Consider the following 25,883-nt stretch of genomic DNA (forward strand, 5'->3'; position numbering starts at 1 on the left):
ACTACTTTTTATCTTGAAGTTCTACCATCCTTATTTTGTTTCCATGTGGTTAAAACCTTCAGCATCCCTGAAGAAATCTAAAGATATTACCAACTGATTGTGAATTTTGTGACAGTTAAGGAATAACTAATCCATGGAGAAGAGAAAAGGGTGCTCATCTGCACGAAATATTCTCACAAAGAGGATGGACAATAAGGATGACTGAAAAAAAGTACTGACACTGTGAAGAGAAAGACTTAAGGTGAATGCAGGATCTAAATCTTGCCATCCTCAGTAGAATTAGCCAGAACATGAGTCTGAACAGAAGGCTGCTGAGTTCATGTGAATATCAGTATCCAAAAGTACAAAATTTTCAGACCAAAGTTGCCCAATTTTTAAGAGTATACAAACTCTGTAAATTTCCATCTTAACTTCTGAAAGCATTCCAGAGCTGTGTTAGTTTGCTCAAATCTGGTTTTCTCTAGGTTTATATCTACTGATAATGATTTTATCCTAGCTTCTCTTCACAGACTTACCACTCTAAGTGTCAGATAAAGACCTTTTTATTACACTGGCACATAATTCCTTCAACAAAAAACATAAAAACTAAAAGGCTTACTGACCTAAAAAGCTGCTAGATTATCTTCTGAAAGCAAAAGAGGGGGAAAAAGGACCTCTTTGATATTTCATAACATCAGTGAGTGATGTTTATGAATCCAATATCAAAATAACACTTCTAACATGGAACAGTTGTAAAAGATGCATTTTACGTAAATTCAATCAAAACTGAATCAGGTGATAGGAAAGTTAGGGGTGCATATTTGCTTTGAATTCTCTAATCAAAGACAGAGTAAATTGGCCAGGGTGCAGGTTAACACTGGGTACAACATTTTTTCTGGCATAGGAGGGCTTAGCTATCAAGATGATCTGTGTGGAAATGCACTATTTTCAGGAATTAAAAATAGCTACCAAGCATGGTTGCTGGATTATGTCTGTATACATATAGTCTATCATTCTCATTATTCATATATTTTTTGAAAATACATGATTTTTTATTTATTTAATATATTTTTACTTCTAAGCAGTCACAGATTTAACTGCATTTGAACTGTTTCTTCATGGGTGAGAGCAGTTGAACAAAGCTCAGAAACTGGGATAAGTGTAATTGTGTTCTCTATGGTTGAGGTACAATTCTGCTACCCATGGCAGCACACTTGTAGGACTCCATGGAGTACTAGTGTCCATGCAGTATCCAAATGTTTGTGATATTCATTTTACAAGGGTTGCAGGTACTCAGCACCCCAAAAAGGCTGAATCTCAGTTTATATATTGCAGTCAGAATTGTCCTGTTATTATTTTTTCAGAAAATAAGGTATTTCAACAGGTCACATCTTGGAAAGATTTTTAGGAATGAGTCACACCCACCAGAAATTTACACTAGAACATTACAGAACTTACAAAGGTTAGGGAGATTCGATGTAATTGCCTTTCAATGACAGCAAAAAGATATGCAACAAAAAACGCAATAGAAACATTTAATTCCAAAAGTATCTAAACCTGTTTAGATACTATTAAGAGTGTTAGAAAGAATAGTTTTGATCTGAGTAATTCACATCTCATAATTTTTACTTAACCAGTCTTTTTTGAGGGTAGGGATGTGCAACATTTGGAAAAGCAGGTTATGTTTTTAAAACCACTACTGATTAACAAGGGAAGAGCATTTTCCACTGACAGGATAGGAAATTAGGTCAAAAAAATCTCTCACAGTCAAACGAAGAGTAAATATATACACAAATGAAGAAATCTGTTTCACCCCTACATTGAAGCAACACTGCATACTGGTAAGAGTGAATCTATCACTCATAATGATAATTATCTTGTAAACAATTGCAGAGGCAAGGCTAGAGTGAATTTTGTTTCTACATAAGCTAAAGCAAAATTTAAACAGAGATCTTCCTGCCTAAGGCTGATATAGACTTCTAAATGATATTCCAATATGAAAAAAAATAGCACTTCTACATACTTTCAATGAAAAAATAGTAACCTTGAATTCATGTGATTTAGCCTAAATTCCAATGATACAACACTGCTTACTCACTTTGTTGCTGATTCTTTGTCATTTGCTCTTCAGTACTAACCTCGTGGCTAAGAGCTATTTACTGTGCTAAAAAAAAAGAAAAAAAAAAATAGAGGAAGTTCAGAGAAAAATCTGTGGATATTGCCAAAACATTGGTAACACAGAAGGATTTTGTTTGTCACTTCTAAGTAAATAATCAGTATTATTAGGCAGATTTATTCTTAATTTTAGATTAGCAGAGGACAGATTTTAAAAATTATACCTTTTTTGCATGTTTCTTTCCAAGTTTCTCTCAGTGGAGGTGAAAAAAAACTGGAGTAAGGTGGCTTAAAGCAGTGTTATGATGACCTCTTGTGGTTAAGTAATAAATGCATTTTGGTTCAAAGTCTTGAAAACTTGCAGTATCAAAGGTTAAATTCTGTGCTGAGTTCTGAAGAGTTTAGTGTTGTTAATGTTGCTTAACCTGAAATAACTCCTCCTCCCAAGCACACTATCAATATTTGTTTAGCTCACTGCTAAAAGATTCTTTTAAAAATATCTCAACCTTTGCACTCCACAAATGTAACAGGTGAGAGTCTCGTGTTTTCTCGCATGGTAATTTGTAAAAGCACATTCACAGCTCTACATAAATAAAATCATTAATATAAACCCCAATGATATTTAATAAAACTGTGCCCACTACAAGTGTGAAAGAAACCATGTAGTACTAGCCACTCATTATAAGAAATAAGATTATATTGATAGATTGCAACAGTAAATATTGACTATATATAGTTTTCCATAAGATTTTAGTGTATTAAGTAACTATATGCATAGTGTTTAAATTGCTGTTAAAGCTGTCTCTTTTCCTCACCTTTTCTTTCAACAAAAATCAGAGAACTGATGATTTTCTGATGCTGCCAAATGCAGTCTATCAATGTGAATCAAATTATCTGACACCTTTTCCCTTAGGAGATAAAATTGCTCAGGATTTTATCCTGATTTTTCAGTTTCCTGAAATCATTCAAAGTTACACTGATTTCATTAAAGCACTTTGCTGAGTGATTGTACTTCAAGTGATGGCGCCATCAATATTTATAGATCCGTGGTAGTACTTTACCACTGGAGGATCACCAGTGGTGGTATTTACACCTGCTAGGCAGTATTTACATGACCTTACTAAATTTAGGATGTATTGCAAAGCCACTTTTGCACTAGCTCTGCTGTCTGAAGCTTTGGGAGCTCATCGGGAGCACAACCTTGGACTGCCCCCAGCTGGACGTGTGCCACATTCTGGTGTGCTGTGATTGCAGCTGGGGGAGGCCTGAACTCAGCTGCTGGGAGACTTTACTTCTTTATGCAACACATGCTTTGGAGATCTCTAGGTTAAACCTGCGCACTGCTCTTAGTGCACACAGAATTTATTGTTACTTCTCCCTGTTTCTTTCCTTTGATAAGGTGGAAAACAGGGTGTTGAGCAAAACACGCTGGAACAAAGCAGATGACAACCAGAAAAAAGCAGGTTTAAGTTAAAATGTGGTTATTGTCACATGTCAGTAAGGAAGTACTGACGGCAGTCACATATCCTGAAAAATCTTTCTGACTTTTGAAACATCATGGACAAAATTCTCCTGAAAAGTTCTTGCATTAGGAGGTTCTGAGCACTGCTGGCATACAGACTTAGGAGAAAAAACCAAATTGTTTGTGTGAGGAAGGGAAATGTTTTGTTTCTATTGTCTAACAGGTTTAATCTGTCTCATTCTTCTTTAGCTGGGTTAACTATGCAGTGTTAAGGACTGACTGACAGACAACTGTAAACCAAATTTATGGGGAGCAAACTTCAAAATCCTTGGTCTCATTGAACTTCCAACTAAATACAGTTTGCATGTCCGAGCATGTGAGTATTCAAAGTGTCTAAATTCTGCCTTTATTCCCTGTGCCATGGGTTACAGGTAGGGTAACATCCAGCCTGAGACAATTTTAATTTGACCCTCAAGGTGTAGCTGTATTACTCCCCTGGCTCGGCATAGTGGCCCAATGGCTTGTGGCCAGTTCTCGCCTATTGGAGGCTCCCAGCCAGCCAGCCAAGAAAACAGCCAGCTAGTGACCTTCCTAGAGGAGGTTGGGGGTGGCTGTTTTGGCAGCAAATATGCAGGCATCTTGTGCCTCATTGTGTAGCCTCCCAAGCCTTGCTGTGCCAGGAGCAGCGTGGTATAGACAGGAATCATCTGGTGAGTACCAAGGTCTCATCAGTTTCTCCATTCCTAGGACAGAGTAGAAGGTCTCCTAGTCACAGCCTTGTCCCATTAGCTGCCAGCTCACAATTCCTGCTGCAGGCACATTTCAGCACAAGGGTCAATAGACTAGCTGTGATGCATGCCTTCAGCCAACACAATACACCAAACATGTTCAGAGGTCTGAAAAATGAGTGTGTGTTTTCAGGTGTGGGTGGCACACTCGGACAAACTATGGTTTCAAGGCAAGTTCTGGATACTGACTTTCAAGGACAATGAAAGTCAAACGCTTCAAAAACCTTTCACTTTTGCAGATCACATAATATTCACACTAATTATTAGAAGAGTCTTATAATTTGTATAAATATTTAGTGGTAGAGATGAGCAGCAGAAAATTTCTAGCAAGTGAAAATGTTAAAAAAAGAAAGCAATACAGAAACACTGTGAAACCATCTAAGCTCTTTGAATAGGTTATGTTCTGCCACAGACTACTATTTTACTGCAGAAATATTTTCTCTATAGGCATTCTCAGATAACTTCCTGTTTATAATACAATTAAGAAATGTGAAAATTTTATTCAAGCTTTGTGATATACTTTCTCATTCTCCAAGTAGTGCAGAGCATCCTTGCAAGCAAGGGTTAAATCCTGTACTTCCTTTTTGGCTTCTCTTCCAACAATAATAGAATCATTTTCTGGCTTTGACAGGAGTGAGTTGGATTTACTGGCTGGCAGTTGTGTAAGCATCAGCTGTACTGGAACTACAGTAGGAGCAAGAAACAGGAAGAAACCAGTTGGTGAAACACAATCATAGGCTGGCAGGAATTCCGTGACTATTTGTCACTCCTTCCAAAGAGGGGAAAAAACACTCGGTGGCAGATATTCAGTACCATCAAGTACCCAGAAGAGAGATTAAATATCTTTTCCTCCATGCCAGGATACTCAGAGTTTTACTTCAATGTGGACCATGGCTACTTGGAGGGTCTGGTCCGAGGGTTCAAAGCCGGGATCTTGACAAGTGCGGACTATGTCAATTTAGCACAGTGTGAGACACTAGAAGGTAAGTCTGCTGGTTTATTTTATTTAGGAAGAAAAACTGTTGCTTAGGTGTTTGAAGAAAGGAGGGTAAAAGACTGAACTACTGAGAGCTTGTCTTAAACCCAGAGATAACCTTGATGTCCTTTGAAGAACTGTTCTCATATTTAACTTAATAGCTTTCCACAGACTGTGATTTGTGGGCAGGCTGTGATTTGCTAAGCAATAGAGATGATGGGACTTTCTGGTTTACTGATAAAGTTTAGAAATTTCATCCAGAGAGTTCTTATGAAGATTGGCAACTTCTCAGATTTTAACCATGCTATAGAACATTTCAGGTTTGGAACTTTCATACCATTTCAACTGTATAAGAGAATTTTCAAAAATTTATTAAAAGCTTACCATCTGGCTCCGAGTTTCTATGTAAAATATATTATTTTAGCAATTTGTTACTTCCTGAGTTTTAGGGCACTGGTGGAGGTTTGCCTTACCAGGAAGAGAAAACTAGACTCCACAAAGATAAAACTTGGGGGGAGAAAAAACAAACAAACAAACAAACAAACCCTAAGCTCTTTTCAAGGTGACTTTGCCATAGTAATAAAGAGAACATAAAGCAGTTTCCAAAACAGCTTTCCGTGGCCAAGACTGGTCACAGCCTGATGAAGACAAACTCGTACCAAAGAATCATATGACGTACTTTAGACACTTGGCAGGAAAAAAGATATGCAACAGAAAGAAATCACCTTTCTAAAGGACCATAAAGTTCATTTTCCTGACTGCAAAATGAAAGCTATGATTGTACACTCGATTTCTATAACTTGCAGTCTATTAGATCAATTTGGAAAAGGAAGCAAGAGAATGAATAAGCTCACTCTATTTTAAGCTTTGATTGGTTGATGCATGCAGTACTGGGTTTGGGGTAAGAAAAAGTGAAGAATGATGATTACCTTATCAACAGAGTTTTGAGGGTGTCTAAATCATTAATATAAATAATAACATAAGCCTGCAAAAATTGCTTGACATTCATCTCTCAGATTAAAACAACTACATTTAAAGAAATGCATATAGATATTTACCTGTTCATAAAATAAAGTTCCTCTGTTGGTTAAAGAAGAGATTATAATACAGTCAATGGAATCTAGACATTATTGAACTAATCAAGTGCATGTGTCTACTGCTGCTGATAACCTGGAGAGCTGTATCAGCTCTCCATTTAATACAGTGGCAGTTTGGACACACAGAACAGATGTATACGATCACTCTGGGAAATGAAATCTATTCCTTATGTCAGTTGGACAAAATCAACAGTTTCTTTACCCGGTTTGTTCCAGCATTCGTGATCTATGCAGCTTAAAGCCTCTACAGAAACTTTTGATATTGTATTTAATTGTTTAAGTGAAAAGTTCTGCTGCATAACTATATAGACTTCAGAAAAAAGTAACAGCTTCAAACATCCATAAAAGACACATAGGACAGGTTGGTAGAATAACTAAACTGTGTTTAGTCACTTCACTTTTCCCTGTAGACAAGCTCAATAAATGATGTCATCCAAAGCTTTGTGAAGGAAAAAGAAATCCTGATTCATTCTAAATAAGAAGAAAATATATGGAGTTAAAAGCAAAAGGGATTATTTCCACCCTTCACAAAAGAATACTTGCTCATGTTAAGTTTAGAATAGCTAAAATCCCCTAAATTTTAAGTCATGCTACGAGAAAGTTATTTACAACCATATTTCTAAAATATATAAACCTTCAATATTTTTAAGAGCATGCCGCAGATGGACAGGTAACAATAGAGAGATAAAAACCATTTCTAATTAAAATGTATAATAGGAAGAACAATTAGTTTTGTTCTTGAAACTTATTTTTTCTAGTGTTCATTCAATTTTGGAATGCAAATTATTTTATCAATAGAAGCAGCAGCCTTCATCATCCTTCCTACAAGCACATCTCTACTACCCACTATCACTTCCCCTTTTTCTCTATTCAGCTACATCTCTTTCACCATTGTGACTTTTTTCTACTTATTATAGACAGCTAACAGCTAAATTCCCACCATTTACCAACTAAATGTATTATTTGTAATGAAAATGTGAGAAATAATGGATTTCTATATGATGTTAAACACAGTTATCTCTCTGCACATGTAGGATGCTGTAATATTGAACTTCCACTCTGAGTGTACAGTGCATCAAACCCACAGACCCCTACCTCTAAAGCAAATTTCATATATTTTCTTTTATTTAAATTTGAAATATTCAGCAAGGGGATTTGTGCTGTAGTACTACGATATTTGTTCAGTAGTGCCATCCTGTCTTCCCATTTATAGGTAATAAATTTACCCTATTCTGAATTCTGTGGCTTAGCACCACACCGCAAAAAATGGCCTAAGTTAAAGACACTATAAATGTGCTAAAACAAACAAGCAGAAAATAAAACCCAAAACCACTCAAAGTTACCCATAAATAGAAACAAAAAGATCTTTTAATTTCAAAGTGGTTTTGGTATCTCTGGAGAGGAAACCATAATGCCAGTACTGAAGAACCACAGGAAAAACTGTAGATTAGTGTTTTACGTCTGCTTCATAATCACAGAGCAAGTGTAAAAGAGAGACAGAAAGAAAAAAGAAGGCTGCTAACAGACTAATGATACCACTGTGTCCTCTCAATTCAGGGCCATATGGACAGGAGGAGAGACTTTCAGCTCCATTTAGGCATCCTTTCGGTCTTGGTTGAATTACTCTGATTTCCATGGAGCTACCCCATGGGCTGCATGCTACTGGTTTAGACCTATGGAATCATCTGTTTCAAGGGAATGAGGTTCCCAGAGCAAATTTGCTGACAGTTTTTGAGGTAGAATTATGGGGGTGTGAGGGTGTGGAGGTGTCTAAATGCAGTGTTTTGCTCTTCTCTTGCTTTTTTGTGTGATAGAAAGACTTCTGCTCTGTAGAAAGGAGGCTAGGTCACAGAAGGACAAGCATCACAACTCCACTCCCAACAGAATCACAGAAATAAGCATACTTAACTTACCACACCCAGGGCCTACCAGCACATGGCTGAAATACAGTGTTAACTGAAAGAAAACTGCAGCTAGTTGGTTATCGCTGTCAAAGTGAGGAGTCAAGCAAATTACCATGAACTTGATGCCAAGAGACCAGGTTAACACTTTGCTAAAGTTCTCACAATACTTTTTCTTTCTAATCAGGATCATTCCTGTCTTAACTGCATTCATCTTAAACTAGTCTGCCTCTGTGCATTAATTCCTTGTAGTCATACTTTAGTTAATTGTGTTTGTTTGCTGTTCGGTTGTGAGTAAACTCATGTAATTATTTAAGGTCATATTTTTCCTAGGAGTTGTTTTTCTGCATGTAATTTTATGAGGAAATAGACAATGCAGATGGATGACAATTGAAATGAACGGATGACAGCTAATAAAGAGGAATTTTCTTTCCTAGGGGTCTTTAAGACAAAGGCCAGAGACTTACATAGATCTCCAAGAGACCCTGAGAAAAAGGGCAGCTACCATCAATAAAAAAGTTTTGGTGAACAGGAATGTCTGAGGCCCCTGTAATGCTCAGCCATCTACTCCTGCTGAGTCGCCAAGTCATGTCACTAGTGCAAGTGTCTGACTGTGATAGTTCCCAGGCCTTATTTATGCCAGCAGCAAAGAGAGGATTGTAATTTAGGACCACCAGTTCAGTCTCTGAGCTGCACTGAGCTCTGTCTTGATGTGAACTCTGATTATGGCATTCCTGATTGATATTATATGGTACTGGAGTTTGTGGATGATTGTTTTGGCCAAGGCCACAAGATAGAGTTGAATATTCCTTCTTACATACAGTATGCATACTGGCATTTATTTATTCAGTTAAAGAAATACATTATAAAGCAGGCTCTGTAACTGACAGGGCTATAGACCCTACATTCCTGAGTACAACATTTCCTCCGTAGTTTTTGGGAGATAGGTAAGGCTATTTAATGAATTATAGCAATATATTTTTCGTGCCTTATATTAAGGCATGGTTTATTAAGCCACTCAATCAATCAGAGAACTGAAGAACAGCAATGAAGTCTTGTGAAAATGCTCTCGATCAGCAGGTTCTTGTTTCTGCTTATCTTACGATGATGTCAATCACAGGTCAGAATGGTCAATACCATACTGGGACTGATATTTGTGTTTTAGAGTCTGTTTTAAGCAGTTAACTCCTGAAAACTACTGTGTTTGAAAGGCACTTACAGAGCATGACTAAAGGTAAATATCTGTGGTTCATCTGAAAAGGAATTGACAAAAGTTGGAATTCAGCTCTGCATCTAATAAAGTAGTATTATCTAATCTCAGCATATGCCAAGTATTTTTGTACTCTGCAACATAAAAGAGAAAAATTAGGAACGAACAGTTTTCACAGAAAATGTAGGTGTAAAATCAAAATATTAGTGATCTTTTAAAAACTTGGTCTTACATCGTTCAACTAATTTCTGGGTATAGCTGCATTTTTATTTATCTCTTAGTCTTCCTTACCTTTCCCTCTTCAATTGTGTTTCTTTTTTCCTATTTGGATTCTCCTTCTCCTCTTCCTACATGGAAGTCCATACTGAAACTATGATTTCTCTAAGTGTGTTATGTGATTTGATATGGATTTGATGAATCGACTATATTTGGTGGACAAGGAACTGGCTGAGTGGTTGTATCCAGAGAGTTGTGGGCAATGCTTCTAAGTCCAGATGGAGCTGCAGTGATGAGCAGTGCCCATGAAGGGTCCTTACTTGGACCAGTAGTGTTTGATATCCTCATCAGTGACGCAGACAGTGGGATGGAGTGCACTGTCAACAAGTTTAGGGCTGACACCAAACTGAGTGGTGCAGTTGACGCAACTGAGGGACGGGATGTCATTTAGAGGGACCCAGCAAAGCTGGAGAAATAAGCTTATGGGAATCTCATAAGATTCAGTGAGGCCAAGTATAAGGCAACACCTGGGTTGGGCAATCCTTGGCATCAACACAGTCTGGGGCAGGAAGGAATTGAGAGCAGACCTGTGGAAAGGACTTGGATGTCTATTACTCTTGGACAAAAAGTCAGACATGAGCTGAAAATCTGTGCTGACAGCCCAGAAAACCAACCATAGCCTCGGCTGCACCTAAAGCAAGGGAGAGAAATTGATCTCCCCCTCAACTCTGCCCTTGTGAAACCCCAGCTGGAGTATTTTGTCCAGCTCTAGGGTCCCCAGCTAGGAAGGACATGGACCTTTTGGAGTGAGTCCAGAGTAGGGCCACAGAGACAATCTGGAACTAGGGCTGGAACATCTCTCCTACAAGAAAAAGCTGAGACAGTTTGGATGGTTGAGCCTGGAGAAGATTCTGGAAAGTCTTTATTGCCAACTTTCAGTACCTGAGGGGGGTTACAAGAAAGATAGAGACAAACTTTTAAATAGGGCCTGTAGCAATAGAACAAGGGGCAATGGTTTTAAACTAAAAGAGAAGAGATTCAGACTAAATATAAGGGAGAAATATTTTAAAAGGAGAGTGGTGAAACACTGGAAGAGGTTGCCTAGAGAGGTTGGAAACATTCATGGCCAGATGGGATAGGACTCTGAGCAACTTTGAGTGGCAGCCAAATTGCATAGAAGACTCTATGAAGTTTATCTGAGTAAGCTACAGTGCTAAACATAGGAGTCTGATTCACATTGTACTAATTCTTTTGCTTTTAGTATCAGTGTAGGCAGCTTTATTGCCTACTAAGGAATTATACACAGAGGGAAATAGGCAAAAGTAGCTACTGTACTGATAAATGCTTACCTTGCTAACTGCAAATTAACTTCCTTACAGGTACATCCTAATTTCTGTCAGTGGGAGTGTTGCTGTCCTTTTCCCTAATTACCAGTACAGATTTCACATAGAAATCTAATTATTATAAATGCCCAAATCATATAACAGTATACCAATCTATAATTTGAAATAGTTTTAATGTAGCATTTGAACACAATTATACATTTCAGTGGGGCCTTTTCTAAAAGAAAATGTTAAACTGCTTTCAACACCAAGAACAGATTCAAATACTTGCTTACATCTCATGCTAAAAAATGGCTAGCAGAAAAAAATTGTCTTATTAACTGTATGATATCATAAAGTTTCTTTTAACTTTGGGGTCAAAATAACTAATTTTCCCCAGTCACTAGTGTTGAAACACAAGTTTCAAACAGAAAATGTCACAATGACCCAAGTTTCTGGAACAGCTTCTTAGGTTTTGCTACTAGCAGCAGAGAAAGCCAAACCAGAAAAACTAAGAGAGTGTAAATGCTCCCCTTTCAAGTGCTCCACTACAGAACCCATCTGTAGGCCAGAATGTGTGTCAGGCAAGATGTGTTCTTTTCTCTTCTTCAGGCAGCCTGATAACAGAACATTATAGTCTTACTTGAGATTTAGATGTTTCATGGGGATATTTAAGACCTTACCAAAGTTAAAGGATCATTCCTATCAATGCAAAAACAGTCCATGAGAGTGCACCAGACAAAGCGACTGACACATTATAATGGTGCAAAACAGTGAAATTGAAACATTGAAGAAACCTGATGAGGGAGGGACTTGAGAGAGTAGTGAGTAACAGTCTATCTGAAACTGAAAGCTGATGGTGAAGCTTCTGACAAAGGCATAAATTATTTGTTTTTTCCTACAGCATGTAGAAAGTCTTACTGGTAGAAGGCAGTACAAAATTGCATCAATTTTGCATTTATGCTATATTAAATATATGCAAAAAACTTTTCAATAGAATATGATCAGTTACTTAATATAAAAATGTATTAGAAGTTAAGTTTTAAAAAAAATTTGGTTGCAGACAATATGACAGTTTATTCTCATGATCTTTCCTGAATTTAATTTCAGATCTGAAGTTACATCTACAGACTACAGACTATGGCAACTTCTTGGCTAATGAAACTGGCCCTCTCACTGTTTCCACCATTGATGAAAAACTGAAAACAAAACTACTCACAGAATTTCATTACTTTAGAAATCATGCTTTTGAACCACTTGCCACTTTTCTGAATTTTGTCACGTAAGTAGTATTACCACATTGCTTACCAGACAGTAGTAGAAAAAGCAGTTAAAATACTGTAAATGCAACATATTGGAATTTCTATTAAGTTTTAAAACCAACAAATTCTGAAACTGTATGTGTATATAAAGAGCTACTGTCTTTGCAATTGATTATTTTAAAGAACAGAAGCAGCTTTTTTTTATGTGAACATTGGCAGAAGAACTGGTAGACATTAATTAATTAAAAATGGTTAAAATTTTCAAACACTGTTTCAGTCAAAGAACTTGAAAAATTACATTTGGGGCAAGGGGTGCAATTCAGGCAAGATTAACAACTTTGTGATGTACAGGGAAGTTATTTAATTCTTAGGCATGTGGCAAGTTGTAGACTTTTCTTATTGGGAGAAAGACAACACATCATACACCTACCATAATTTTTGTAGTATTTAAACCAAATAAATAAAAACCAGGAGGACTTTATGTGGCATATTGCAAGGTACTTAGATCCAAGTTAGTTTTTTTGAAAGTTCAGCTGCTGTCTGATGCTGGATGAAGAGAAAGCTCTGATCTCAACATCATCTTAAATAGATGAAACTTGCAAATGAAAGGCTTAAGCAACTTTAAGAACAGGAATCTGCTTTAAAACAATATAACAACATGGATAAGCAGAACACCAGCACAATGTTTTACATAATTGTTTACTCCCCTTGATATCATACTTTTACTATACTTTAATAAGGACAATTATCCGTTCAACCATCAAGGAGCATTTTTATTATAACAGTAAAAAAGAAAGTATCATAATTTTTTTTTTCTGGTCATGTGTAACTCGCTACTCTTATGCTAATATGTTAATAGGATCTTAGAGGCTGTCCTAGGATGCCTGTGACCTGTAAGCATACAATGTTTACATTTTGTTTCAGGGAAATAAAAATGAAAGCATGGAAGTTATGGCAACTGTTTTTTCACACTCATTGACATAAATGTACAGATGTGTATGCACAGCCTTTGCACACTATTGTTTTTTTAAATAATGGATACACTAGTTAAAGATATTTCACACAAATCATTGAACTACATTCCACCAGATCCTCGAGCCCTCTTCACGGATCTTGGGTGAGAACATATCAATCCCTGTATGTTTCTAGCTCTGTTCTTAGTCAGCAGTGCAGACTCAAGACTGGCATTCAAGGGAATATTGTTCCCATTTCTGAGTCACTGACAGGACCATTATCAGCCTCTTTGACACTAAAACTAGTACGAAGCTGATAGAAAACTTCTACTCAAAAGAAAACTTTAAGTAGTAGAGAAGAAATCTTTAAGAGCCTGCTCTTTGCTCCCTCATGGGAGGATGTTTAAAACTGAGTAAGAAAAAAACTCTAAGACTGGACCATCTGCATGGACTCTGCAGTTTATTGTTGAGATTCCCATGTACTTCTTTGTCCAGATGGTATACAGGTAAAAAAAAAAAATTAAAAAAAAAATAAATCCCAAACTAGAAAAGTTGCTAGCTCAGGTGATTTGCTTTGGATACCACTCATTGTCACTTGTTACAGTGAATCTACATCTCTCAGCTGTTATTACCACCAAAAAGTGTCCATTTTCTAAATCAGTCATGTGGTTTAAAACTAGTGCTGTTTATCTACTTGCTGTTTAAAAAATCTGTTTATTTTTCATGAGCTATTGATACAGAATGAACATACATTCTGATAACACTTTGCTATTGTAAATCAGGAGCTAATTTTCAAAAATTTTTTGTTTTTATTTTTTCAAGTGAAATGTGATTATAAAAAAAAAATTTTTTCTTTCCGATACAGATACAGCTATATGATTGACAATGTAATTCTTTTAATAACTGGCACATTACATCAGCGACCCATAGCTGAACTTGTTCCCAAGTGCCATCCATTGGGAAGCTTTGAGCAAATGGAAGCGGTCAGCATTGCCTCAAACCCCACTGAACTCTTCAATGCAATTTTGGTTGACACACCATTAGGTAAAAACACTAAACAATTTCTTTCTTTTTTTTTTTCCTCAAAACTACTAATCCTATATTCTTTAGAACAGGATGTTTCCCACTGAATATACTGTGTTTTGGTAAAACAAATCTTGAATTGTGGATCAAGCACTTCTGAAGTGGTGTTCAGGACATATTCTATTAACATTTATTAAGAGCTTCAATATCCACCTTGGGTAGCAGACACAGAGAAAACATGCTACTCAAGAAGTGCAATGTGTATCTTTTATATTCAAAATAGTCACTGATTTAAAACATTTCTATTTTTATTTCAACACCTATATTATATTAAAAAACATATCTTCACTAAGGATCAGCAGACAGCTACTAATAAATACTAGATGTTGTGGTAGAACCTAGATTCCCTCTTGAGATTTAGAGATGGTTCAATTATAAAGAAAAGTCCTATTTTGAAGAACTAAATCTAAGAGCAAATCAGGGTAAAGTTTGGGAATGTCACATTACGAAATTAAGATGAAACTCTGTTCAATGTGGTGCAGCAGCCAATGCAAACAAAACCTAATAGGCTGTGAAGGACACTGCGTATAAGAGAACTGGATGGATTTGAATGCATATGAAACCATTATGTGCACTCATCTTCAGTGCTGTAAGAGATTCTGAGTTCTGCTTCTCAAGAAGGTGGAGTAGATTGGTCCCAGACAGAAAACAATTCCCACCCAGCCACTTACTTGCTCGCCCCCTACTCTCAGCACAATGAGAGGGAGAAAAAAGGTAGAAAAAAAGATATTGTGGGTTGAGATCACACACAAAGTACTGCTGCAGGCAAACCAAACTCCATCTGTGGGGAAATTAACTTGATTTATTACTGATTAATATATTTATGACATAATTACTGATCCAGATATAAGGAAACAAGCAGAAAAAAATGAAATATTTTGGCACTTGGAGCACTTGCTGCTCCTTCACACCAGGCTCCTCGTCTCTGCCCCCCTGTTATCGCTGTGGGTAACTCTGCATCCCTCCAGACAGGCAGGGTGTGTCACAAGAAGCAGGGGGAGTTTAGAGCCATAGAATCATAGAATGGTTTCGGTAGGTAGTGAGCTAAAACATCATCTAGTTCCAACCTTCCTGCCATGGGCAAAGACACCTTCCATGATACCAGGTTTCTCAGAGCCCCATCCAACCGGGCCTTGGACAATTCCAGGGATGGGGCATCCACAGCTTCCCTGGGCAACCTGTCCCAGTGCCTCACCACCCTCACAGTAAAAAATTTCTTCCTAATATCTAATCTAAACTTACCCTCTTTCAGTTTGTCCTTGTCCTGTCATTACACACCCTGGTAAAAAGTCCCAATTTGGTTTTCAGGTAGGCCCCCTTCAGATACAGCTGCTCAACTGAGGGGCTTGGCTGTGCCCCGTGGTGGGTCCCAGCTGGAGCTGGCTGTGTCCAGCACGGCACAGTCCTGCCTGTCCCTCACAGAGGCCACCCTGCAGCACACCCCCACCAGTGCCTGGGCACTGGCACTCCGTACGGTGAAATCAGAGAACGGACAGGGGCAGGACAGCTAAAATGAACAGTGCTGCCATGTGTAGACAGACTAAAAGGTCCAGACTGCAGTTTGGAGTGGACAAAGCTGATGGGAGATACGGACAGGGTTTACAGACTCCTGAGAGCTGTGGTTTGTTCACAGTGAGTTATGAACTGCTCCTACCAAACCCTTCAGAAGATCAAATCCCAGCAGAAAACTAGTTTTAAAAGGTAAACTAAACCACTACTTTCACACAGCAAGAAAATAGTGGTATCAATTCTTTAAAGTCACGGGACAAATTTGTGGGCAATAGATCTATAACGAGATACTGAAGGGAACTCTTAGGGCTGCACTTGCTGATATTCTCTATTCAAAATCTGGATGCAGGAAAAGTAGGAAGGGATATGACCACAAAACATGGTCAGGCTCACATCCTCTGTGTAAATATCATCTTCCATTGCCACTGCTTGGCAAAACACTCTCTTGAGTAGTACTGCTCTGCCACACTGGGATAGCTCAGGAACAGCAAGAGGCACATGTTGGTTATGAATATCATATTTTTAAATGGTCCAGCTGCACAAGCGAAATTCATCTGCTGCCTCCCTGCTCAAATGCTTGCTCTTTAGTCAGTTCTGCAGAGGACCCATAAGCACAGATGGTCAAGGTCAAAGCATGTGCCCTTTATCAGCTGCAACCTGTTGCCTTTCCCACACTACATACACAAAGAAGAAAAGGGAAAATAGAAAGGAGGATTCTCCTTAAAAATTGCAAAATAGCTGCATGATTTCAGACAAAAATTATTTTTCATGTCCCTCCCTCACTAGAAAATCTCCATAATAACCAAACTATATACTTCAGAGAAGATTAGGGCTTTCATCAGCATTCCCATCTGATTCTCTCTGGAGACATGGACTGTGGCTACAGCACTGATTGATTCCCCTCACTGCAGATTCTCATTAAAAAGGAGGGGATAGGAGGATAAGGGGAAAATCTAGCGGATTTTTCTTCCTCTCTATTATATCACTCTTTCTTGTACAACAGAACCCTCAGATCCTGGTCCACACACTGGTGAGCAATAGACAGGAGATGCATATTATCAACATGCAGATTTATACTGCTATATTATAAACTCTGCTTTCAGCTGCTTTTTTTCAAGACTGCCTGTCTGAAAATGACCTGGATGAAATGAACATTGAAATAATGCGCAACAAACTGTACAAGGCAAGTTTTTCAACAAAATGATAATATTTGGGGTTTATCAAATGTCTCAGCCGAGCAGGTCAGTATCATTAACCGTGTTTTATGGATGGAGAAACAGAAGTATGGTGAGATAAAACAAGCTGTCTGAGGTCATCTGGTTGATTTCAAGTCCAGGAATGAAACCCAGCTGCTTCCATTTCTACTCCACTCTTCGGGGAGTTTTCAACTTTTAGGTCTGCATCCAAATTCTAATTTAATAACTCATTAATGAAAATTCTGTAGATGTCAGGCTAATATCCAGATCCAGATTTGTTTATGAATAACTCAGTTATCCACCAAATGCCAGAGAACTCTTAGCTCCTGAGTGAGCCTAGGCAGGCTTTTGGCTAACATTTATCTTTATTTATATAAAGAAGATGAGATTTGAAAGGGTCTAATGGTTTTTGAGTCTAGCTAACATGATTTTTACTTAAGGATTTTGTATCATTTTCTTCCTTTCAAAATAATTTTTAGTATTGTTACAGCACAGTGCTGCAAGTATATGCATCTAATACATGTGCCTTGCATTTTCAAAGTACTTTACTAATCTTAGCATGCAGGTCACTACTCCTACAATGGTCTCTTTAAAGACTATACATACTCGAATCCATTAACAGTATCTCCTGGCACAATCTCTTGAAAATCTTTATCATCTTTCTTTTACAGTGAGTTGCCCAGATTTTATAATGCAGGAAGTTTTTTTTTATAGTGATCTGATTGCACTAGGAGGAAAGAAAAGAAAATTCGGCTTGTCTTACAAATTATATTTATAAATTCCAAAGCCAATTCTTAATTCTTCAAACATTTACTAATTCTGTCATTCCATACATCAATTATGCCTATGTATTTTAATTTTTTCATGTATTTTAATTATTTCACAGTACTACTATACTAGACACTTTTTCCAATATCATAGCATATGTATTTGATTCTTCTATCCTGTGTGGATGACCATATATTAGCATTTATCAAACCTATTTTTTTCTTCTTGCTCATCTGAGTACTAGGGGGACCATTCTGCTAACACTATTGAATTATTAATAGATAATTTCTCCTTTACTCCAGCTGTCAATGTGATCAATTGCTTCTGCTCTACTATCAGATAGCAGTAAATAGAACCTAATGCATAATTCTATGCAATAGATCCCCCTTGAGATGTCTACTTAAAATTCACTTAATTGCATAGTTAGTGACAGCTCCTAACACAATTGTGTGAAGTTGTAGCAAATGCATTTTAACATAGATGTTCTCTAATACAGTATTTTGGGAGATTGGGAGGCAGGGAGAACAGTACCTCTGAGATATTTAGTATCCTTCATGCACAGGTATTTTGAAATGGGTGCAGACGCCAGAATCCTTAATAGACCAGAGGGCTCTGCACACCAGTATTACAGAAGCTTTGTCTGCTGTTCTGTTCTAATCCAGGGTTTAGGGTAGAGCAGCAGGGATTAGTTTGTGTATCCTCATCCTGCTGGCCCAACAGCCGTGGCATATGCCCAAATCCCCTCCTCCACACACTATAAATGAAGAGTTTCCTTCAGCCATCTGCTTATTATGGAGTGAAAGCTCAATGGAGCTCAAAAAGTTCCTTCTTTAGAAAGCAAGTAAAACATAATATTTGTCTTATTATTTCTGAAAACATTTGATATCAAATTGTAATAACAAGACATCTACATTTGAATATTTCAACTTTCATTTAAACTAAGTAATTAAGCACATACTTAAATTTAAATTCATAGGTGGAATTATAAAAGTTAATGGAAGTATTTAAAAATTAGGTTCATGACTATGTGCAATCCTGGTCCAGGTCTTAAGCAGCATTTGAAATATTTCTCTACTTCTTTCATGTAGTCTTACCTCGAGGCATTTTATAAGTTTTGTGAAAAGCAAGGTGGTACTACAGCAGAAATAATGAGACCTATTCTTGAGGTAAGGAATATTCAGTCTTTATATATTAAACTACTCCAAAATGTTGTCATAATTATCTCACTTTGTTTTTTTCTGTTCAGTCTCTCTCCATTTGCAAAGTTATTGGTCAAATGTTTGCTTCTCCTCTTAATATACCTGTTTTTCTATAGATGTAATGAATAGCGTATTCAAGGATGACTTTTGCCCTTTGACTAGAAAAGCAGCTAGACCATTTCTAGGGAGGAGCCAGTCTCAGTTAATATTTTTCTGTAACAGAGAGCAGAACAGAATAAATGGTTCACTAATCTCAACCTGTTGCCCTTTAACATTTCTCTCCATTATCTAAAAAAACAAAAAAAAATGTTGATTATTGAGTTTGGGATAGCTAAAGCCTGGAATTACTGTCTATTTGCTAATCAATAACCCTCAAGCTTCATGGAACTGCTGTTTGTTTACTCTTCTATTAAAATTAGTGGTTGAGGTTAAAGTTGAGTGACCTTTGAAATTAGTGTCCTATAAAAAAGTAGAACATTGTGTTTTATAGTTTTGTCTCAACTCCGAAAAGTCTGGTATTTTTTCCATGGCATACAGAGTTCCTAATGTCCTGCCCCCAAAGAATACATGCATCTAGCAAATGATATTTTTGTCTCTGTTATTTTTATAAAAGATTTAGAAATTTCTAAAATTGAATTCTCAACATTCATGTCCCCTTTTCTTTTTTTCTCACTTAGTCTATCACAATTCTTTGCAGAGGCTGACAGCCAGACCACCCACTTGCTTCCAGGAGTCTTTTTTTCTGGATAAGCAAATTTACACCCTGGAAACCAAAAAAAATTCACTGAGGTCTGATGACATCATACTGAAAGTTTGCATTTAGAAGACAGATAATAACCCTGGGAGCTCATCCCTGAGGGAAGAATGTGTCTGAATTACATTTTACAAAACAATGTCTTAAAAGGGACTGCAATTTCCTATTTTAATTAAGGAGGTCACAATGCTTCAATTTATGCTCTAAATAAAATGCTCCTAATCAAGTTAAATTGAATAGAAGTTAAGTATTTTGACTTTTCTTTTCTTAAAAATAAAAATCAAGAGATTGCCTGGCAGAGATAAAGACATTTTCCATAGATGATTTAGATTTTTCAGTAAATTAATTTCTAAACAGAAATTCATGCTCAGACTAGATTAGTTACTAACGTTAGTTAAAGCAGGTTGTAAAACTCCCCTTATACCAGTGGTAACAATTTAGTCTATGATAAGCTTCTCTAAAATACCTATCTAATGTCAATCAGCCAGGAGGATAAACTTTTCTATAGAAGATTTCCTCTTCTATAACATTTTATTAACCTGAAGAGACCCATGGAACAGACATGGCTGAATTCACAAAAAAACCAAGTTTAATTATTCAAAAGAATACTTGCTATTTATTTTGTAATCTTATATGTACGACTACCAACCTGACCCTACAGAATGCAGCTGAGGTATTTAGCTCCCCAACTCCTTGGTCACCACATGTAGTGCCAAACTTCCACGTTAAGAGTACTGATGATCTCTTTTCCACCGTGGACAACACACACTGCATGTTTAGACCTGAATCTGGCCAGAAACTCCAGGACTGCACTGCACTGCACTGCAGCTGGAGCTGTGTCTGTTAGCAAAGCCCCATGCTAAATTCTGAACCAGCAGTCTCCCACATGGAAACATGCACTAAGGAAATGGTCATCCTCTGACTCCACCACTACCTGCAGCAATCAGATGGACTGTCGCCAAGAAATTGCCTCATGGTCTGGCTCTCTATAGAGAACCTCATGTGCCAATAATTTGGTGAACTGTATGGGTGGAATTTATCCTGCAAATTTTCTCAAACTGGAAGCCACCAGAAGCAGAACACACACCTGCTACCATTAGTTGCAACTGCCTCTAATTAAACATCTAGCAGCTAGATTCTACGACTTTAACAAGTAAAAAACCAACCAACCAAACAAAACAAAACAAAACATTTCTCCTCTTGAAATGCTTTCAGTAGATCTAATAGGCCTATTTTTATTATATAAGGGAAGTGAAATTTGGGCTTGTTATTCATTAGCTAGAAATCTTTTCAAGGACACTTACTTTTTTCTCATTACTTCTTTACTGTTTACTCCTTTTCCTCACTTCAAAGTCAGTGCCATCAGATAGCAACTTCCTGTTGTGTTATTTTATGTTCCTGTACACAAGAGTAGATGTGAATACGTGTTTACTGGCTAAAGTGGCAGATAAGTGTTGCAAATGCATCCTTATTATTCAAATGGAAAAAGCACTTCTTTGCTTAAACTACCTCAGATATACACATCATAAGAAATTTAGTAAGCCGCCTAAAATGTGCGTATACTGTATATGCTTCACTTGGGAACATTTTCCCTGTGTAATCCCTGCAATTAGCAAGGGCTCTGCTGTTCTTAAAACATGAAGGTAAGGAATAAAGGAAAGAATTAAAACCATAGTCCATTGAGATCTCAAGACAGAAGGAAAGATTGCTTTTATTTACTATTACATCTTTGATTCCTATTGTAAGGATGCTGAGTGAAATTTTCCTTTGTACAAAACAAGAACCCAAGATCTAGACATTGGGTTGCCTTTTAGTCTGCTGCTGCAGGGAAAATACAAATACTACAGGCATCTAAACCTGACAGAAGAAATATAGCCTATGATTCTATGTAATAAAATTAACTGTTATTTGAAGAACTTAAAATTTTAACTTGGCAAGTAAACTGCCCCCTCCTCCTTATCAAATTATCATTTTCAATATGTGCATTGAGAAACGACTTTTTTTAGGTTTTTCATTCAACATTTATTATCACCAGCACTTTGAGTTACTAGCAGGGCTATTGATTCTTGGTCCTTTCCTTTATTAGTTTTATTTATAAGATCATTATTTCATAATCTCACATGTGAGTGTGTGAAGATATTTTTTCCTGTCAACATCTGGGTAACTAAGCAGGGAAATGAGGAAGCAGCAGAAATTCTATTTTTAGAACAAAAATTGCAAAATAAAAGCTGTGGTTGCAAAATCTTGTTTGATTTTCTAGTTAAAATTTCATGCATATTTGCAAAGAAGGATTTACAGTTTCAAAAATAAGGTATGTTTCCAATGCTCTCAAGTCGACTTTTTAAAAAAAATTAATTTCCGTAGTTTGACTTACTATAAAAAAACCCCAAATATGCCCACCCTAATTTAGAATGAGATGTCCAATAACACCTCTTTATTCTTTGTTTTGCATGTTAAGTTTGAGGCAGATAGACGTGCCTTTAATATCACCATTAATTCGTTTGGCACCGAGCTGAGTAAAGATGACCGAGAGAAGCTGTATCCAACCTGTGGAAAACTTTATCCAGAAGGCTTACACCTATTGGCCAATGCAGATGACTACGAGCAAGTGAAGTGTGTGGCAGAATATTATGCAGTATGTAAACTAATTTATTAAAATTTAAAAAAAGCCAGAATACAATTACTTAATTAACATCTCCTGACATCAGCAAAATTTTGAAGAGTATGCACATAAGCTAAAAGACTTTTCCGAGAGAGGAAAAAAATCAGCAGAGGTACTAAAGTTCCCATAAAAATGTGTATGGGATCAAAGACTTTTGATATGAAGAGATAAGATTAAGATAAGACTATTACATTAGTGTGGTACAAAGTTCCTATTACAAGGACATTTAAGTAAGATCAAATCACATCCTAGTAAATAGAACTCTTTTTACTCCATTAGCTGCCCCCAAATTGAGTTTCACTTCATTGCTGCTGCCTCCAAGATTTTGGAGCACAGCCATACAGTATGTTAAACTGAGGTGACCAAACAATTCACGTCACAGATTAGTGAAACCTGATTTATACCAGTATACTATAAAAATTCCCTTCAGAAAAGTTTTCTTTAAATCACTAAATGATTCAAAGAAGTAGATGAAAATGTTAATATTGATGCAAATAGTGTTGTTATTAAGAATTAGTTAATCTGCAAGACTTGTTCTATGAATTAACTGTTGTACTCTGTCTAACTATAATATTTACACTACCTCTAAGTATGTACACAAAAAATGTCCGGTCTATTGCTTTTTCCACAAAAAAACCCACAAAGGTGGAGCTGTGCATCTGCTCCTGTGCATAAGCAGAACATTTTAGTCATGAGTTATCATGTCAGTGAGGTATGGAGCAAGACTATTCATGAGTTGTGGGTTATTTGTATGAATTTGGGACCATTGCAGTAGACCTCTACTGCACTCCTACTTAAAGGGAAAAAACAAACCAAACACACAGAGAAGGAAATTACACAGAAACGTAAAGCCTAAGAAACCAAGTCCAATGTATCTGCACCCTGGATATTCCAGGATGACACATCAGACTAATGGGTTTGGATACAATATTAATGCAGGTAAAGCAAATCCAGCTGACTACTGGAAATAAAAGGAGCAGCCACGTGATGAGCAGGGTTCAGCATTTTGGCTCCCTTTAGATCTCTGGCTCTAATGGATACTATTTGTACAAGAAGTTCAGTGCTCTCTGTCCCAAGGAGTGAAAGGTCACATGTCATTCTACAATAAGTCTCTTTTAGTGCCTTCAGCAAATTACTTTAAATTGTTGGAAATGATGATAAGAAATTCAAGAACAAATGTGATTTTTCTTTCTTTTGCTGATGATATGCTTTTAATTTTTGATTTATTTAGAACTGTAATCTATACAGGAGGTCTTCTACACTGAAAGATTACTTAACAAAGATTAATTTATGAAGTAATGCAAGGTGTCTGTGCTGTTCAGAATGTAAAAGTACCTTATTTCCATGGAGTGGTTGTCTGTGCTTTTAGGAATACAAGGCTGTGTTTGAAGGTGTAGGGAGTGGCACTGGAGAAAAGACACTGGAAGATGCATTTTTCGAACATGAGGTAAAACTTCTACCCTTTAAATACAAAAATGAATGTTACCCACAAGGAATAATAATTAAAACAAGAATGAGGTACCAGGATTTTGATTCTCTAGTCAAAATTTTGATTCTACTCTACTGCTTTCTATTCAACAACATGGATTTTCTGTGGCTGTCAACATTTGGCTGAATTAAAATAGAAGGATTTACCTTTTGAAGTAAAATTAATCCTATAACATTCTTCTGAAGACTCTTTACAGAGCTAGCAGTCCTGATAGCCTATCCAAAAGCCATCTTATAAACACGACTTAATGAATTTTCTTTTGAGTAATCTACTAGAGAAGATATTTCACCACTGTCTTTTATTTCCTGTAATAGTGCTGTAGTCTATTACCAAAATTAATCCACAGATGACATTTCAATTACATTGATCCTCAAGAGGTTGCTAAATATAATCATGGTTGCAAAGCTGCAAGCAATCTTGAACATAAAAGCTACCATAAAAATCCCATTCAACCTCCTTGATATTTTATCATAACACTTGTTTCATCTTTTCTACAGGTAAAGCTGAATGTACTTGCATTCAACAACCAGTTTCATTTTGGAGTATTTTATGCCTATGTGAAGTTAAAGGAACAAGAATGCAGGAATATTGTATGGATTGCTGAGTGCATTTCTCAGAGACACAGAACCAAAATTAACAACTACATTCCAATATTCTAAATCTGAGAATCTATAATGCTTGAAAAGATGCATCATTTCATAGAAGAAAAATCTTATTTCAAAAATTAACTCTTATCAGATGTTTTTAATTCTATTAATGAGCCTCCTCACATATATCAGTGTAGGTAAAAAAAGTAATGCAATTAGAGATATGAGTACTTCATAAGGGATTTATTCACAAATTTGTTCCCACTGTGCCTATTTTAATTTAATTGATCAATAAAAACCTCCTGCAAGGTCTTACATATATATTCTTTCTCTTTTATGCAACTAAGATTTGTATCAATGACATTTGAAAAGCTCCTTAATGGCTTTTTTAAAAAATTAATGGTTTTCTCAAAGGGCTAAATAAACCACTACTTCTGTCTCACAGGGTCTTTCTCATGGCATACAGATTTTGTTAAGATCTTAATACAAAATAGGAGAGCTATTACCTTTACCAAATCTGAAGGGGGAGTTTCCTGAACTTAATTGTGACTCCTCTCTGCAACTAAATGTAAATAAGTAACTTCAACATCACTAAAATGTTTTTGTGTCTTCCTTTATGGTCAAATGAGGAGCACCCTAATTGTCAAACAATGGGGGTCTGATCTAGTCCACAGCAACAAAAATATCCCCTCCCTGCACACCAAAGAATTGTCTTTAAGTATGCACTGGGGAAGATTATGAAACATGAATGAAAATGCCAACCAAGTCTGTATCAGTTTTACATCAGACACAAACAACACCAGCTCTGAGCTATTTGAGGACCTGGCTAGGATCAGTAACTAAAAATAGAGGGAACAGTTGAAGCCAGATTGTAGCAGGACAAGATTAATTCTGCTGAAGAAAATGGGGGGATTTTGAAAGCTTTATCAACATTCTGCCTTCCTACTCTATTCAAAGAATTTGCCCTTTTATCTTTCAGTGGGTCATACCTTGATTTTCTGCATGACTTCTCAGTTTCAGGCTGCAAAACAGCAAATCTCACCCTTCAGCTGACTGTTCCTCTAGTAAATATGATACAGAAATACAATCCATTTCTTGCTGAGTAGATAAAAAAAAATTATCTGATGTCAACACCTCAGAATTATGGAAAACATTAATGTATCATGATTTTTAAAAATGGGAGATAATATAGCTCTCTCTATAATATGTAAATATGCACATGCATTCAGACATAAAAAGTAATAAACTTTCTGGGTTTTTTTATAAAAATCACACTTCTTGAACTGCAAATAACACCAAAGGGCCATATCCCAGCACATCCTATACTCATTTAATGCAGAATTGAGATGATTTTA

The 25,883-nt window shown here is 36.7% G+C and overlaps 1 protein-coding gene across 2 annotated transcripts; it reads left to right on the forward strand.

Moving 5' to 3' along the window:
* Positions 1–5,039: 5,039 nt before the first annotated feature.
* On the forward strand, positions 5,040–25,505 carry ATP6V0D2 (ATPase H+ transporting V0 subunit d2). 2 transcript variants are annotated; one of them, XM_066332974.1, is made up of 8 exons: positions 5,040–5,327; positions 12,177–12,348; positions 14,147–14,325; positions 16,977–17,056; positions 18,926–19,003; positions 22,249–22,425; positions 23,822–23,899; positions 24,439–25,505. In XM_066332974.1, exons 1-8 carry the CDS (start codon positions 5,198–5,200, stop codon positions 24,598–24,600), a joined length of 1,056 nt encoding a protein of 351 aa, XP_066189071.1. In that variant the 5' UTR covers positions 5,040–5,197; the 3' UTR covers positions 24,601–25,505. The 2 variants fall into 2 exon arrangements, with proteins under 2 accessions (XP_066189071.1, XP_066189063.1); XM_066332966.1 differs by lacking the exon at positions 18,926–19,003 and having other exon boundaries at positions 5,041–5,327.
* Positions 25,506–25,883: the final 378 nt, after the last annotated feature.

This window comes from Sylvia atricapilla, chromosome 1 (assembly GCF_009819655.1).
Source record: "Sylvia atricapilla isolate bSylAtr1 chromosome 1, bSylAtr1.pri, whole genome shotgun sequence".
In the NCBI taxonomy this organism is placed as follows: domain Eukaryota; kingdom Metazoa; phylum Chordata; class Aves; order Passeriformes; family Sylviidae; genus Sylvia; species Sylvia atricapilla.

Coding starts and splice junctions, on each gene's coding strand:
- ATP6V0D2 (XM_066332974.1), top strand. CDS start 5,198: ATGCCAGGATACTCAGAGTTTTACTTCAATGTGGACCATGGCTACTTG. Junction 22,426..23,821: donor GTGTGGCAGAATATTATGCA/GTATGTAAACTA, acceptor CTGTGCTTTTAG/GAATACAAGGCTGTGTTTGA. Junction 23,900..24,438: donor ATGCATTTTTCGAACATGAG/GTAAAACTTCTA, acceptor TCTTTTCTACAG/GTAAAGCTGAATGTACTTGC.